Raw genomic sequence first — 16,880 nt, 5'->3', positions numbered from 1 at the left:
AATCCCAGGGACGGGGAAGCCTGGTGGCCTTTCATCTATGGGGTCGCATAGAGTCAGACACGACTGAAGCGACTTAGCAGCTTACCCTTTTGGAAGTGTTTGTGAATGAGATCTCCTTTTAGAAAGGGTCCCAAATGTGTGTGTTGTTCTCAATTAGTTTGGATTCTTCTATTGAGACCATGGCTGCTTAGGTTGTGTGTTGTCTCTTTCTAGGACACATACTTCCAAGGTGTGTATTACTGTGGCAGTCTTGTGGCTCCTGTAATACAGTATGGCCAGTGCCTTTATCTAACTGGGTAATGCACAGTTGACCCAGTGGGACTTTTTTAAAAGTAAGGGAAATACATTCTAATTCAGATTATGGCCAGAAGTGACAATTAATTTATCTCAGGGCTCAGAAGAGACAATTTATCTCAGGGCTCAGAAGAGTTGTTCCATGTTACCAGATGATCTTACCAAGCCATTAACTCTATAGTAGTTCTCCCACATCAGTTTTATGTCTGTTTCAGTTACACCATGATTAACTGTGGTCCAGAAATATTAAATGGAATGTTCTAGAAATGAACAATTCGTAAAGTGTAAATCATGTACTGTTTTGAGTAGTGTGATGAAATCTTGTGCTGGCCCACCCAAGACGTGAATCATCCTTTTGATCAGCATATCCTGCCCCTTAGTCCTCAGTATCCATTTCGTTTATCAGATTAGCCAACACAGTATCTCAGTTCTTGTATTCAGTTAATCCTTATTTAACTTAATGTGTCCTAAAGCACAAGAGTAGATGTGTTAGCAATTCGGATATGCCAAAGAGAAGCCATAGAGTACTTCAAGTGAAAAGAGGGAAAGAAAAGTGAAAAGAGGGGTGAAGATACGGAAAGAAAAAGAAAATTCTTAACTCAGTCAAGGAAAAAAAAAAATCATATGCTGAGGTTGCTAAGAACTATAGTAAGAACATCTATCCATGAAATTGTGAAGAAGGAAAAATAAATTCGTACTAATTTTGCTATCATACCTCAGACTGTAAAAGTTATGGCCCAATGCATGATAAATGTTTAGTTATTAATAATATGAAAAAGGCTTTAAATTTGTACAATAAGATGTTTGAGAGAGACCACATTCGCATAACTTTTATTAGAGTGTATTGTTATAGTTATTCTGTTTTATTATTAGTTATTGTTAATCTCTTACTGTGTCTTAATTTATAAATTAAAATTTATTATAGGTATGAATGTAAAGTATATATAGGATTTGGTTTCAGGCATCCACGGGGGTCTTGGAATGTATTCCCATGAATAAGAGGAAACTACCATATTAGAGAGTCTTCTTTGTAGGGTGGCATATATGGTTAAAAAAAAATCTCAAGTGCATTTTCCAAGTGCTTTCTAATTCTTTGTCTTATTGGGAAAAAAACCTTTGCTTATAATTAGTATAATTCAATGTTTTACCTGATTATTAAACTGAATTGCATTGGATCCCTAATATAAAGTGAGAAAGACGACTTTTTTGCTGCCAGTAAGATGTTTTACATCTTAATTCACTGAAGCCAGAAACGACTCACTGTAATTCTCTAGAACTTACAATACACTTACAGACCTGACAGAGTCTAGCAATGCATGTCTTATTAAAATATTTGATTATGTTATAACCTCCAATTATCATTGATACTGATAATATCCATTAATGTATCAACACATTATATCCAAACACATTAATGGATATTATCAGTATCAATGATCAGAATTCGAAGTGTTTTAGGACTATTCTGTTGGGTTGAAGGGAAATAGTCCAATAATCTTTTCTTCTTGCAGAGCAGTTTTTTATTTGAGCTTATATTGGGTAATATTCTGCCTCACATTATGACAGCTTGTGGGATTTTATTTTCCAGATGATCTCTAAGTTTTATTTTCTCCCCTAGGAATGCCCAGAAAGAGGATCGTGTTCCAGTGCTTGAGGAGTACAGGGAGTACAAGAAAATTAAAGCCAAGCTTAGGCTTCTTGAAGTTCTTATCAGCAAACAAGATTCTTCAAAATCCATATAAAATATGGTCCTTGAAAACATCATAAAATCAGTTGTATTCCCTGAAGCTATCATCGTGTGTACTTGGCTGGTTCTTAAGTTCATTCTGTCAGGCACTCAAGAGAGTTTCATTTTATACTTGCTGGTGGTGCCACTAGAGAAATGATGGGAGGGTAAGTAGACCTTATCTAGGGAGTGCGATGTTCCATATTAACCACAGACTGTCCTCTCTACCTTTAGCAAACATCCACTTTTCTTCATTGTTTTGTACTGCAGATACATCGTGTTATTAAAAGACTAATATTTTATCTTTTCAACTTTAAGAACTTTGAAGATAGAAGCTTTTTGTTATTACCAACTTTATTATTTTGTTTCTCATTACTCAAGAAAATTGAGAGGAAAATCTTCACATTGAATTCTTCTTCGGTTGCCTTTTTCTTACAGAATGACTGAAAATTTGAAAGAAAAGCCTATAAATGTGCACATATGCAACTATGTTCTATGTTTTCTTAAAAAACCAAAATCAACTGAAATTTCAAGTCCTACAGTGGAACATATTTCTGTTAAATGCCCAAAGTGACGCTTTCTCATCCATAGTATGTTAGCAAAATTTTGCAGTTCAGTGGTCACACAGCTCCTGGATGAAGATAACAATGGCTAGACCAAAAAGTGACCTTGCTTATTAGTGTAGTGAAAATACACACCACACATCACACACAGAACTGAATTATATCACATGCTGCCTTTGGGACTTAAGTTACTCTTTGTTTCCTCAGTTGCAGTTTATCAGTTGGTGATGATGTGATTTGTCTGGATTAGATCCTTCATTTTTTTCCCCCTACCCACCTCCAGATAATGTGAGAAAATAGCCTTGTCAGCATGTAGGAACTGATGGTGCTCAGATTTGTGTGTTCAATCAAATGGGCTTAAATTGGCAAAAGAATCATTATGCCTGAAGTGACTCTCTTCTTAACAAGGGCTATACCACTGCATTTTTTCTTGTACCTTTGTGGGGAGGGTTGCATCTTTTTTTTTTTTAAATTAGCAAAATCCATAAAGAAAACATCCTCTAAAGGGATTTGCTCAGTCACATGCTATTTAAAGCACCTGGCTATGTGATTATTGTGGTATGCCCCTTGTCATACACTCTAAGCATATCTTTTTTTCTTTGGGTTTGCATGGCTTTTCTTCAGGTTCTTTCCTGATATAATTCTCTAATTAATTTCACACAACAGTGACTTTATTTGTGCTAACAATGTAATAGTCATTAACAGCATATTCTGATCAGGCTTGATCTAAGTGTTAATTTTTTTCCTGGTGCTTTTTTGGATTGATGTGTGTCTCACTTTGTGCCCATGTTTTGCATGCAATGACTCATGCATGGTTTTCTTAACTAGCTAATATTCGTAATTTGTTTCATACAAACACAGACTTTTGCAACATCCTTTAATAAGGTGAGGGAAGCATGAACCTCAGACTCCTGGCACTATTACATAGCACATGAAGTAGCTTGATAATAAGTAGCATTTCTAGTACTTCACATTTCACCTGTGTGTGCAATGCATTTTTTGGGGGGAGGGAATGTTCCTTGGTAGTGAACACGTTGGGGAATAAAGCACTAAATCCAGCCCTTTTCATGTGGTTTCCTTTTGATACAGCTTGGTTATTCATAATGTACACCTAGAATCGTGAAATTGAAAATACCAAAAGATGTTATCACTTTGATTTTGAATTCATCATGCAGTGTGCATTTAGTTAATGTTTTTTAGTCTCCACACAGGAGTATATCCAAACATCTTATTTAATGTGCACTGTGTATTGTTTTATATGAATGTTTTATTTTATATACCACATGCAAAAATGTCCATATGCACTATTTAAATGTTTTAAATAATATATTCCTTCTTTATAATGCTAAATCTATATTAGTACCATATTTTTATAAGTCATTGGCCTGACTGGTTTCATTTTAGAATTAACAGCTGCTTCATGATGTTGGTTATTCACTGTTAGTGTTTGGCTGTGAGTAGAATAGATAAAAAGTAGCATAGCAGCACGCATGCTGTGTGACAGTACTGTGTGTCATAGTTCAGCAGTAAGTGGTAGAATTAGGCGGTTTGTGATAATTTTACTTTGGTACAAGTAAAAACTGTATATCTATATACAAATAATATATAGATATATATGACTGTAAGTATCATTGCATTGCTGTGTCTGGCACCTCATTGTATAGACTTTTGTAATAAAAGAACTTTAATGTTCTAAGTCTCTGTAAATGTTTTTTGTTTTTTTCACTAGATGTTAAAAAAGAAAAAAATAGAAACCTCAGGTATTCCCTTGCCTTAATGTTCTTAGGCTCTGTTTGAATGACCCCAACCAGAAACCGTGTGGAGAGACTGCAGGGTTACTAAACCACGTGACTGACTATAGCTCTAGGGAGTGGTAAGACAAAGAAGAGCCATGTTGTTGATTCTCTTTGGAAATCTAGGGAGAAGATGCAGAGAGAATAGTCTTCATTTCTTGTTGCAGTCAGTTATCTTATTAAGAAAATTTGAAATACAGTGTTTAAGAGAAGAGCTTGGTTTGAGGAAGGTGAGTATATTTAATTCCTTGGAGTTTCACAGTCCAGGGACTGTTGAGCACAACGTGGGAGTCTATGGTCAAACAGTGTTGCTTAGGTTAAGAGAACATGTGGCTCTTCTAGGAGGGCTTAGGTAACCTCTATTAGAAAAGTTTCCTTGCAGTTTCCCAATGCCAGCCATTCACAATTTCCCAACCATCCAAACAGTGCTTTTGCAGCACCTTTATTTATACTTTCCAAACATGACTTGCATTTTTATAACCCTAAAGCTCCTGCTTTGCTCTTTTCTTTTCTTTTTCAAGGATATTTTGCTTTATAAAGTAATTGATGAAGCACTTTTGAGAAATTTCAAATGTGTTACTTTAGACTGTCTAGATGAATTTGTCATTTGAAGATATTAGTGAAATTTCTGTAGGTGGTTGGGATGTTTGTTCTGCACTTTGCCTTTTTCCAGGAGACTTCCAGCTAGGAAGAATGGAGGTGAGATTATTTTACCTGGGGTCTTATATATTGGTTTTTTAGGATTCTAAACGTTTATTGGCCCATGAAGTTAGAACATGGTGTGTGATGAGAATACCAGCAGTTCTTATACTCTGTGTAACACTGTGAAAAGTGTCTTTACTTACTAAACCATTTACTTAGAGACCTGCCCCAAGAACTAAAAGCAATATTATTTTATACTTTGCATTTTCATTCCTAGAATTTAATAATAAATCTCATTATAAAAGTCTTTACCTGTACCTGTGTGTATGTATTGTGGAGGCATATTGTAATGTGCATAGATTGTATATTGTGTCCCATTCCTAGAAATAATTTGATGATTATCTCATTGACCCTGATGATAGTTTGATGGTGGCTGGTTTTGTGCTTTTAAAATGTACCCGAAATGGGGACAAATTTAGGAACTGACTCAGTTCAGGAATAAATTGTGAGAAATGCGCCATGATTGTACCACAGATTCTCACCTCCACTTTTTTTCAGTATTGTAGAGCTGAAACCTTCCTCATCACTCGGTTTAGTTTTAAACTGACATAGTGTAATTCTTTCTCCAGCTCCACAGCATATAAAAAGAGGCTAGAGGATAATTTAGAAGGAGATAGAGAATGAGTCAGTAACATTTTTGTACCTAAGGAGACAGTAGATTATTAGTGCCTATTGTGAAATACTTTGGGAGGATAGTATTTTAAGGTCCCAAAACATGCCTAGTATGGTCAGTTACAGATCTAATATTCTAAAGCTGTGTGGAGCACAGTATTTGCTATGCATGTCAAGTATAAATGGCATTTCCTGTTATTTAGATATGTTAAGGACAAAAGCAATTGGTCTTCCTCTCACCTTCCATTTAAATAAATGGAGTCTTATGCTTTCTATGTTACTTTAAAATTGGGTAAAACTGGGGAAAAATGTGGCGTCTTAATAGAATAAGATTCTGGGTTCAGGAAAATTATGGGATGTCCCCAGTCCTCATATCGTGATATTCCATAGTACCCTGGTTAGAACAAATGCTTACTCTCGGAATTCTTGTTGAGTGACAGTCTGGTAGTCATCTTGAATTTCTGTAGAATAATACTTTTTCTCAAGCCTCTCTTTCCATTTTTTCATCTGCTCTGCACTTTGAATCTCCTGTAAAGTTAGAGGAAAAGCATGTGCTGCAACCTTTATATTTTTCTCTATTTCAGGCCTATGGCACATAAGCATCACAGGGTTGAGAATCTTAAACTTTACTCTCCAGGGCTGTGATTTTTGAGCTGCTCTGGCTTTTTTTGCCCTGCCTGGTTTTGAGGTTTATGCATAAGCAGAGTCACCAAGAGAACTTGGTGTTAAAACTGGTTAGCAGGGTTAGGGGTTTTTAAAATTATGAATATTGGCTTATTCCCATTCCACTTCCTGGTGAAATATACATCCTTCAAATCCTTCAAAAAACCCATCTCAACCATCAGTTTTCTATGAAGCTTTCCTTGACATTCATAGATAAATAATACATTTCCTCATAGAGCAGCAACTAGGTGGGGGCATTTGCACAAGCTCCTAGGTTCTAGTCACTCCACCTCTTCCCTGTAGGTGATAACTGCTTAGAATTGTTTGTGGATTAATTGGGCGTTCCACAATGGTTCTTGCAGTTCTTTCATGCTCAGAAATGAATTCTGTGATGTAACCCCTCTTTTTGAACTACGTAACATGTTTCTGTTTTTCGGACTGGACCCTAACTGATGACTGGTTGGTAACTGAGAAGGTCTAAAGAAACAGACCCTTGTAGATTGTGTACCTCCACCAAGGGACACAGTTGACTTGAGTTTTAGATCACCACCCGGCTATTTGGGATTCCTCAGGCTACTGAATGAGCAGGCAAAGAAGTCACTGAGGTGACTCATCCCAGTTACCAAGGAGAAATTGGTGTTGCTACAAAATGAGCTGAGAGGGCTGTGTTTGGAAGCCAGGGAATTCTTTGAGCAGTGCCTCTTAATACTTCCATGTCTAAAAATAAACTCGTTTAGTTTACACATTGAGTTCTTAAGGAATTGTGATCCGAGTTGAAAAGATCTTAATGTCATCCAGAGGTGGCCACAGTTACTCTTGGTACTTTGCTTCTCCCCTTCTGGGGAAAAAATAAGAGTGCTTTCATTTGTATATAGGATAGTTCCATCTTATTAGATGGAAACTAGAAATATTGTCATTTTATGGAAGTTCAAGTGTGTACTAAATTGCCAAAGGGGTGAATTGGGCTGACCATTCATCTAATATCTCTCAACTGAAAATTTGCCCTCTTATACTCTTACATATGCTCTTTTATATGCTTTGATGCTGGGTCTCATGCTTTGCAAACCTCATTCCCCAGACTCTCTTGCTACCAGATTTATTAGGTTCTGCCTTATTGGATGATGGCAGGGAGAAGGTTCTTGTTTTCTATCAGCATTGCTTCTGCATGTGATAGTATGGTTATCTCCAGCAGTGTTTGGCTCCAGGCTGCAATGGTCCAGCTTCTTTTGGCTTCCCCAGAATTAGATTCATCACACTCCCTAAGAAGTATCAGGAGCAGTAGAGGTGGGGTGGAGGTGACCCCAGAGGCCTGAACAACAGCTCCAGGCCCCTTCTTAAGTGTCTTAGGTTCTGATAAACCCACCTTTTGTAACCTTAGCCCTGGGAGTGGTAGTATCCTTCTACAGTTATTATTTGTGAGTTGCTTCAGTGTTTTTTACTGTTTCTGTCTTCCAGTACCTGTGTAACCAATTCTCTGTAATTTTCTCTGTTTGAAATACATAGTATCATTTCCATTTTCCTGACTAGGTCCTCACTCATACATGTAGTATGTCATTTGGTAAGGTGTTTTTTGTTTTTAAGGAATGTTTTCAATTTTTCCTTATCTTGGTTTTTAAATGTTTAAAAATTAATCCCTGGGCATTTTTATTTTGTTGCTCTTATAGATTCTTCTATTATTTAATGAACTGATTGATGTTTGCATATATGACATGACGACTGTATTTATGTAAATTATTTTTTCCTACTACTTAATGATTTTGTCATAATTTTTCAGTTCATTGTATACCTGAAAAAGAGAATCATATCTCAAATAGAGGTAGTTTTTACTTTTTCCTTTTCAACTCTTGTACTCCTCGTGTAATTCTCCTGCTTAATTCTTCTGACTGATCCTTCTAATACATCTTTGTCTTGTCCTTGACATGTCCAGTGTTTCCCTGTTAGGTAAGGTGCTAGCTTTGGGGTGAGGTAAATTTGTTTTTATCATGTTAAGTAAGAGTCCGTTGATTCCTGTTTTGTTTTCCCGCTCAAAACTGATGTTGAATCTTATCAAATACCCAGCATCTATGGAAAATAATAATGTGATTTTCCTGTTTTGATTTATAAATAGAATGAATTATGTTACTTAGTTGATTATATAGTTTTAAATCATCTTTACATTCTTAGAATAAATCCTATCTGAGTCATATGGTATTCTGTTGGATTCTGTTTGCTAATACTTATCTAGGATTTTTGCTTTATGATATATGTGATATTTTTTTTTCTGTTTTGTTTTTTGAAGAATACAACCTTTACCAGTTCTTAGAATCACTATATAGTTGCTTTATAAAAATAGTTTAGAAGTTTTCAGTTTTCTCTTCACTCTGAACAAATCAAATAACTTGAAATTATTTATTCCTTAAAAATTTGGTAAAATTCCCTTGTGAAACCATCTGGGCCTGAATTACTTTATTTATTTATTTATTTTTAAATTTTATTTTATTTTTAAACTTTACAGTATTGTATTAGTTTTGCCAAATATCGAAATGAATCCGCCACAGGTATATGTGTGTTACTTTATGTGTGTTACTTTAGAAGTAGTTCTTTGATGACTTTATTTCTTCTATAGAATGGATTTAAAAGTCTCTTTTGGGCTCAGTTTTGATAAATTTTCAATTTATTGAGGTTTTCTCTATGGCCCAAAGTATCTATTTTCATGAGTGGATTTTTGAAAAACCAGGTATATCTTCTGAGAGTACACAGGTTAATACATAACTGTACAATCACTTTATTCATCACATACGTATCTTTAAATCCTTTCATTTTTTTTTTCTTGATCTATTCTCTACTTTTAGTGCATTCTTAAGTGTTTTCCATTTTCTTAAGTCTAGTAGTCTTTATGGAAGTTGATGCCATATTATTTGGTGCATAGATAATCATGACTATTAAAGTTGATCTTAGCCTTATAAAGTGCCCTTTGTCTCATTTAGAACTTTTGGTTTAGAATTCTACCTTGACTTATATTATGTTGTATCTGCTGATAATTTTGCTTGCCTTTTTACCTTGGCTCATGCTTTTATACTTAACTATTCTAAGTCACTTTGTTTTAGGTATATATTTTAGGCTATAACATAGAATTAGGTGTTGCTCTGTGATTCAATCTGAAAACATTTTCTTTTAAAGTAAATTAAGCTTATTTGTCTTTACTGATACATCAGATATATCTGGTCACAGTTATATTGTTTTAAGGTATATTTAAAATCTTACCATGTGATGTATCTTCAGTTTCGGTACTGCTTCCTTTTAGGAATGTATGTATTTTTGTTTTTGTGGTCATGTATCTTTTCATACATCCTAGGTCATCCCTTTCTTGTTTTGGTTCCCTCCACAAGAACCAAAGAAGTTCAACAAAAATTGGGTTGTAATTTCTTCCTCTTCATTTCTTTCCTCTCTACTTCCCAGATATATTTAATCATATTACCATATTTTGTTGTATCTAAGAGATGGAGTCTATCATAAAACCCATTACACCATTCTATGTGCTATTTAGGAAAAATATTGCCACCAGCTAAAATATGGCACGTTATCAATTATAAGGTACATCCTAATTTCAAAGATATTAAAATATGGAAAAATGTTTTAAAATTAATAAAACAATATCGTATTTACTACTATACTCTTAAATATGTAAAGCTTCTTCTTTTTGGTTATTAACTCTAAATGAGAATTCTTCAGCATTTTAGCTATTACATATGAAATAAGTAGTCAGCTTTTTCTGTGTTGTATCTTCTCCCTTCTTTTTCTAAAATATCTCAATCATCTCTTGTTTGGCTGAAGATGATCCTCACATAGAATCCTCAGGAATACAGTGGTTTTCCCCAAGTTTTTACATTTCAAAACTGTTGGAGCCTTTCTACTTGAAGCACAGCTTTGCTGGATATAAAAAAATCCTGGCTTACATTTTCTTTCCTTGCATATATTGTAGGTGTTTTGTTGATTTATGGTGCTGAATGATGTGCTAATCTAATTTTCTTAGATTTCTAAGTAAATCTAAGTTTACTTGGATAAGTCTCATGTTCATTTTAGGTATTTTTTCCCAGGTACACAGTAGATGTCTTTTAAAAGTTTATGTTGTCTTTTATTTCCGAAATGGCTTGCTGAATGATAGTTTTGTTTTTTAAAAGAATCTCAAACTTACAGAAAAGTTGTAAGAACAACACAAATACTTTTTATCCTTTGAAGTATTTAACGTTGCCAACACAAATGCCTTATTACCTCTGAATACTTGAGTGTGTATTTTCCTCATATAAGGACATTCTTCTTTAGGCACACAGTATAAGCATCAGAGTCAGAAAATGAATAGTGATGGATTATTACCATCTAAATCCTCAGTTCCCCATTCAAATTCCCCAGTTGTGCCAGTGATGGCCTTTATAGTAAAAGGATCCGGTCCAGGATTATGCACTGTGTTTACCTGTTTTTTAATCTCAGTCTGGTGTAGATCCTCAGCTTTACCTTGACTTTCATGACCTTGACACTTCTGAAGAAGATACGCCAGTATTTTCTAGAAATGTCCCTCAGTTTCTTTTATGTAGTGTTTTGTCATGTTATGCATCTCTGAAAATTTTGTAGAAGAGATTGTGTTTTCTCTCAGTGTTTTATCAGGTGGCATGTGATTTTAGTTTAGTTCTGGTACTGTTAATGGTACTGATTCCAGACTTCTCTACCCTAACATTATTCCTTTTCTTTTGGTACTAAGTATTTTGTGGAGAGGTATGGAAATGTACTGTTCTTCCTCAGACTTTTATTCATGTAAATATTTAGATCAGTGTGGACTCATGGAATCCTCTTTTATTCATTACAGTGCTTAAATAGTCCCAGACTTGGCCAGTGGGAGCCCCATCCACATTGACTTTTTGTGTCCTTTTATGAAATCTCCATCATTCTATGTGGAGTATATAGTACAAAGCACCTGTACTTTCCAGTCCTGGAATTAACTGTATTTCCAAGGAGCACTGGTTCCTTTTAGAGGAGCATGGTATTTGGAAACCCAAGGTCTGGACACTTGTGTCATCGCTACTAGGATGTCACTCTAGCTTTCTCAATGTACAGAACTAGAAGATACATTCACATATAGACAGACACTCCTGCGATTCTAATCCAACATAACGTTCATTTTAACCTTCAACCTTTCCATTTGTGCAATTCCATTGTCTGATAATGAGAACCCTCACTCTAGCAGTGTACATACTTATCTCTCAATCTTGCTGTTCTCTTTCTCAGTATATTGGAGAGTGGGAAGCATCCAGAAGTAGAGCAGTGTTCTATTTTTTCACTTGGGTGGTAGTGGTATGTGAAGATTTGCTTGATAATTATTTAGTAAACATATATATGTTGTCATTTGTTGAATAGATACGTTACAACTTTGAAACACAGCAAAAATCATTGAAGTGATTCATCACATTAATGATTATAAGAGAATGATTACATAATTATCTCAATAGAATATACTCATTAAACTCTGTGTGCTAATCCCACAGTGAAGGGTACAGCTATAGGATGAGGGTGTCTGGCAAAGAGCACCGATAAGGGAGAAGGAATATCTGGAATCCAAACAATTTGTCCTAAATAAAAAAGGATCTAGATCCTGGGAAAAATCTGGAGGTAGCAACTGCTGCTCTGAAGAAAGCAAATCATTCAGTTCTTAATAAGAACTTTTTCTAATAAAGCTATCACTTCTTTATGAAAAAATTAAAATCTTACTTTTTCATCAAAACCTTCTCTTCTGGCTTTTTCGGCCAAATCTTTGTTTTCCATACTGAGAATATGAAATAAAAAACAGAGGCATATGTTAGTAAAAAGGAAAATGACAGTATAAAATACTGCCAGATCTATATTAAGGGTGAATTACATTTCTGTTCTTTCTGATAACACTAATTATTTAGACAGTGTTGTCATTAATAAGTTCTCTAAAGTATCATATCTCTGGCTGTAAAAACATGTTTATATTATGTCCCACTTCCAGAGATCTGTATTTGGGAAGCATTTTGACACCAAAATGATGAAATAAATGTAAGTATATTCTTAAATATTTTGTGTAAAAATTTCTTTACTTCAGTAGCTAAAAACGTGTTAATGTGCATGTACTAAAATAATTTCTTACCTTTTTAAGAGGAACATTACTTTCCTATTAAAGGTGTTAAATCCTGTTGCTATCTGTTAAAGCTTTCTCTGAGTGGCATGGCATGCCTTATATTCATTTTAAATTAGTTTAGAGTTTCATGACACTCAGAAATTATGAGGTGCTACTGATGTCTTAACAACTTATTTAGAATCAGCACATCAAATGGTGGTTGATAATCAAAACCTTACTCTCACTGTAAGTTTCTAATATAGAGCTTTAAAGTGGTAAGTTAAAAATTGAAGAAAAGTCATCTTACCGTTTCTTGTCTTCATCTGTTTCAGGTTTTTTTAGTTTGAGTTTTTCAAGAGCATTGTTGTAACTCTGGGCATAATTTAAAATAGTTTAAAAGTTCATAAGAAATATATTCTGTAGTTTTAATTTTTGTCTAAGGTAAAAGAAAGAGGGAATGCTTGCCTTTAGGGGCTTGCTGCCCTAAGAAATGTAGAGGCAAAGACTATGGTTATCCTTCTTTCACCTTGTCACTACTTACAGTTTCTGCCTCTGGTGAAAAAGTTGGCATCACACTTGAATTTTGGGGAAAATCTTTTAAAAATACTATTGTTTATTGCATTGATGATATTAATACTTTAGTGCACATAACCAACATCATAATCAAGAGATAAAAGATAAAAACCCCACAGTTAAGCTCACTGAAATGAAGTGAAGTGAAGTGAAAGTCTCTCAATCATGTTTGACTCTTTGCCACCCCATGGACTATAGTCCATGGAATTCTCTAGGCCAGAATACTGGAGTGGATAGCCTTTCCCTTCTCCAGGGGATCTTCCCAACCCAGGGATTGAATCCAGGTCTCCCGCATTGCAGGTGGATTCTTTACCAGCTGAGCCACATGGGAATCTCATTGGGGAACATATTAATAGATTACTTTCACAGATAAGTTCTTGGACAGAGTTCTTAAGCGCCCCTGAACCCCACAGCTAATAGGACATTTTGAATGTGAAATGCTATGGTTAGAGCTGAGGATGTGCAGAGATAGAATGGTATACACATGACTCTGCTACAATTCATAATACATGTTGAGAGGAAAAGGAAGATTCCTCTCTGACAGGGAGAATAGAATGTCAGTGAGAGAGCAGAGGGAATATTCCTGCAATGTCAGGGAATGACATGAGCAGAGGCCCAGAGGACACAATGAGAGCAAGCATGTGCTCAAAATATTAGCTGGCGCATGCAGTGCTGTAAATGGAAGCATAGAAAGTAAAAATTGTATACTTAAATGATAATGAATAAAGATACATTGACACTTTGAGACTAGAGAAGTCCCTTGAATGTTTGAATAAAGAATTTGAACTTAATTTTGACAAGCCCAGGGAAACTTTGAAGAATTTTGAGCAGAGAAGTGATATGATCCAAACTGGGCTGGCAAGGAAAGAGGCTAGAACTGATAAGAAGATATTTCCATACAGAAAATAGCGCTTTGCATTTAGTGATCAATAGCTTTTTGATATACTTGAACTCTGAAATACTTTCTGGTCACATTTTTAAAGCCAGAGAACATTTCTCCTGGTAGTGAAACAGTACAAATATGAGTAACACTGCTGCTGCTGCGTCGCTTTAGTCGTGTCCAACTCTGTGCGACCCCATAGACGGCAGCCACCAGGCTTCTCGTCCCTGGGATTCTCCAGGCAAGAACACTGGAGTGGGTTGCCATTTCCTTCTCCAATGCATGAAAGTGAAAAGTGAAAGTGAAGTTGCTCAGTCGTGTCCAACTCCAGCGACGCCATGGACTGCAGCCTACCAGGCTCCTCCGTCCATGGGATTTTCCAGGCAAAAGTACTGGAGTGGGGTGCCATTGCCTTCCAAAGCAAAAACCCAAAACCCCTCCCTGCACTACCACTTGGGGTATCAACCAAACAAGATTGGCCTCAGAATTCTGATGAGGAGCATTTGATATACATACCTTTTTAATCATTTTACCAAGTTGAAAATCTGGCCTTCTGCCTATTGAATAGTCAGCTTTCACTTCAGAATAGGTATCATTAATTATTGCCAAGAACATGTTCTGAGGAGAAATAGTCAAATGAAGTATTTCAGTAAAAATTTAGTTTAAAAGTTAATGGCTTAGACAGGTGCTGGGATTTGTAAAATTAGATTTAAATTTTAAAAGTAACATGCTCAGTAAGAGAGATGGCTCTCAGACTATATATAAAAAATGTAGTGGAATGGGAAATATTTAGTGTGTGGATATGGGCAAGTATGTTTATGATAAATGGGAAAAACAATGTAAAATAGTGCATATAAACTGGTTAATATATAGAAATTTATTAATGTTAGATATCAGAAGAAAACTTAGAATAATATGTGTTCATAGGGTTTTTTTTTTTTTTCCTTTAAAATTCTGTAGAGTGTTTAAATGTACAGTTTTACTAGGGCTCTTAAAACTACCAGTGTGCAGATTAACACAGAATTGTGGAGAGAGTATTCTTAATCTCAAGCCCACCTCTCCACATTTCTCTGTGGCCCAGATCTGTTGCTTTGAGGACTCCTGCCCACCATCAGGGTATAACTGCTGTGCATGACCAAAAAAAAAAAGTTGTCATGGAGGACAGTAGCAGTGCTTTGAGTAGAAAAGCAAGTTCCTTGATTAAGAAGGCCAAATAGGTTTGTCCCCAGCACATGTGAGAGACTCATAAATTCTGGGGACTCATAAAAATGACAGAGGTGTGAGCTTTCAGCCATAAGGGCCAAAAGCTGTTGTGATGGGCAGAATATGAATGACCTGATTCATACTTACTGGTGTGAAATATCCCAGGCTGGAGAGACCTGGGACATTCAAGTTATATGTGTAAAAGATTTAGGAACTCTTGGCATACAGTAAACACTCAGATGGTAACTATTATGGTCACATTCTCCATTGGACAACTTAAAATCACTTAGACTTGCTGGATTACTAGAAATCTACACAGTTCTTAATAAATGTAAGTGTTCTGACAACTAAGGAGTGATACTGTAATTTCTTCTAAATTAGTAATTATGTTTTTTATTCTGAAAAATATAAGCAAAACAAGGGAGTATATTCGATCTTTCTTACCAGCAGGACAAAGAACACGAAAAAGATGAAAGTGATGAAGTAAATGGGTCCCAAGATACGATTGGCTTGCTGAATGCCAGCAAAATTAAAATCTCCAAGAACTATACGAAATTGCGTGAATCTTTTATGGGGATAAAGAAAAGCATTAGAAAATATTATATCTCTTCATACATACATGACAACTAATGGTTACTAATGTGTCTAGGAAAAATACCTAACTGCATAAATAGTATGTGCTTTCTGGCTTTAGTTTTGTTAGCATACAATTGGGTGTAGAAAATTCCCCTGAAGGCAAGACTTAATAGCTGAACAGATAGTTTAGGAAATGATGGGGCTTCAATTTATTTAACCAATGTGAACCCAGTGTTCACCTCCAAGATTTGAACCTTGAGATTCCTCCTTACCAGCTTGTCTTGACAGTTACCTCCTTAGCCATTCCTGTGCCCTTATAAAACTTAGGATACTTTGACCTTCCCCAAAAGTGACTTTCATCTTGGAAATAGACCCGAGAACCCTACAACTTCTTTTATCAATGATACGCTTAATTTCTGCTGCTCCTCTACTGAAGTGTAAGGATGCCAACAATTTATCACTTGTCGAGTCTCAAGCAAGTGCTGGTAATGATCCTCAAACATGACCCTGAGTTTTGTTTTATTTTCTCCAATAAATATAAAAACTTGGCTTTGATGTGAAATAGCATTGAAAATGTTATAAAGCTTCATTTTATAGATGGAAAAATTAAGAAATTAAGGCCTCAAATGAACAGTAGTAGGAGAGGTAGAATTAGGATTTCATAACCTGAAGTCTTATTTTCTCATCGTTAATTTGCAGTGGTATTGCCAGACATACCAGAGATACGTTAAAAATTATAAAAATGTAATATATATGTTAATATATATGTATTTTAAGGGGAAACCTGGAAAGGAGTTTTTACTAGTATGTAGACACTTTACTATCGTTTTTCCAGTAGTCATGTACAGATGCAAGAGTTGGACCATACAGAAGGCCAAAGGATTGATGCTTTCCAATTGTGGTAATGGAGAAGACTCTAGACAGTCCCTTGGACTGCAAGGAGATCAAACCAGTCAATCCTAAAGGAAATCAACCCTGAATATTCATTGGAAGGACTGAAGCTGAGGCTCCAATACTTTGGCCACCTAATGTGAAGAGCCAACTCATTAGAAAAGACGCTGATGCTGGGAAAGATTGAAGGCAGGAGGAGAAGGGACGACAGAGGGTGAGATATTTGGATGGCATCACTGACTCAGTGAACATGAGTTTGAGCAAACTTCAAGAGACAGTGAAAGACAGGGAAGCT

At 35.6% G+C, this 16,880-nt stretch overlaps 2 protein-coding genes across 17 annotated transcripts in view; one reads left to right on the top strand and one right to left on the bottom strand.

The window, feature by feature from the left end:
- Nucleotides 1-4,279, top strand: part of FAM13B (family with sequence similarity 13 member B) — a 95,590-nt gene extending 91,311 nt beyond the window's left edge. For all 15 annotated transcript variants that reach the window (XM_024995194.2, XM_024995189.2, XM_024995198.2 and 12 more), the window contains one exon: nt 1,913-4,279. In XM_024995194.2, coding sequence (XP_024850962.1) covers nt 1,913-2,036 — 124 coding nt within the window. In that variant the 3' untranslated portion in view covers nt 2,037-4,279. The remainder of the gene's footprint in view (nt 1-1,912) is intronic.
- Nucleotides 2,357-16,880, bottom strand: part of PKD2L2 (polycystin 2 like 2, transient receptor potential cation channel) — a 45,306-nt gene continuing 30,782 nt past the window's right edge. For both annotated transcript variants that reach the window (XM_024994258.2, NM_001038552.2), the window contains exons 9-15: nt 15,563-15,683; nt 14,432-14,533; nt 12,770-12,834; nt 12,093-12,147; nt 6,106-6,218; nt 5,561-5,669; nt 2,357-2,463 (exon numbers count right to left, since the gene is read on the bottom strand). In XM_024994258.2, coding sequence (XP_024850026.1) covers nt 5,573-5,669; nt 6,106-6,218; nt 12,093-12,147; nt 12,770-12,834; nt 14,432-14,533; nt 15,563-15,683 — 553 coding nt within the window. In that variant the 3' untranslated portion in view covers nt 2,357-2,463; nt 5,561-5,572. The remainder of the gene's footprint in view (nt 2,464-5,560; nt 5,670-6,105; nt 6,219-12,092; nt 12,148-12,769; nt 12,835-14,431; nt 14,534-15,562; nt 15,684-16,880) is intronic.

Source organism: Bos taurus, chromosome 7 (genome assembly GCF_002263795.3).
Source record: "Bos taurus isolate L1 Dominette 01449 registration number 42190680 breed Hereford chromosome 7, ARS-UCD2.0, whole genome shotgun sequence".
NCBI lineage: Eukaryota > Metazoa > Chordata > Mammalia > Artiodactyla > Bovidae > Bos > Bos taurus.
The sequence above is the reverse complement of the archived record's forward strand: the minus strand, read 5'-3'. Positions and strand labels throughout refer to the sequence as shown.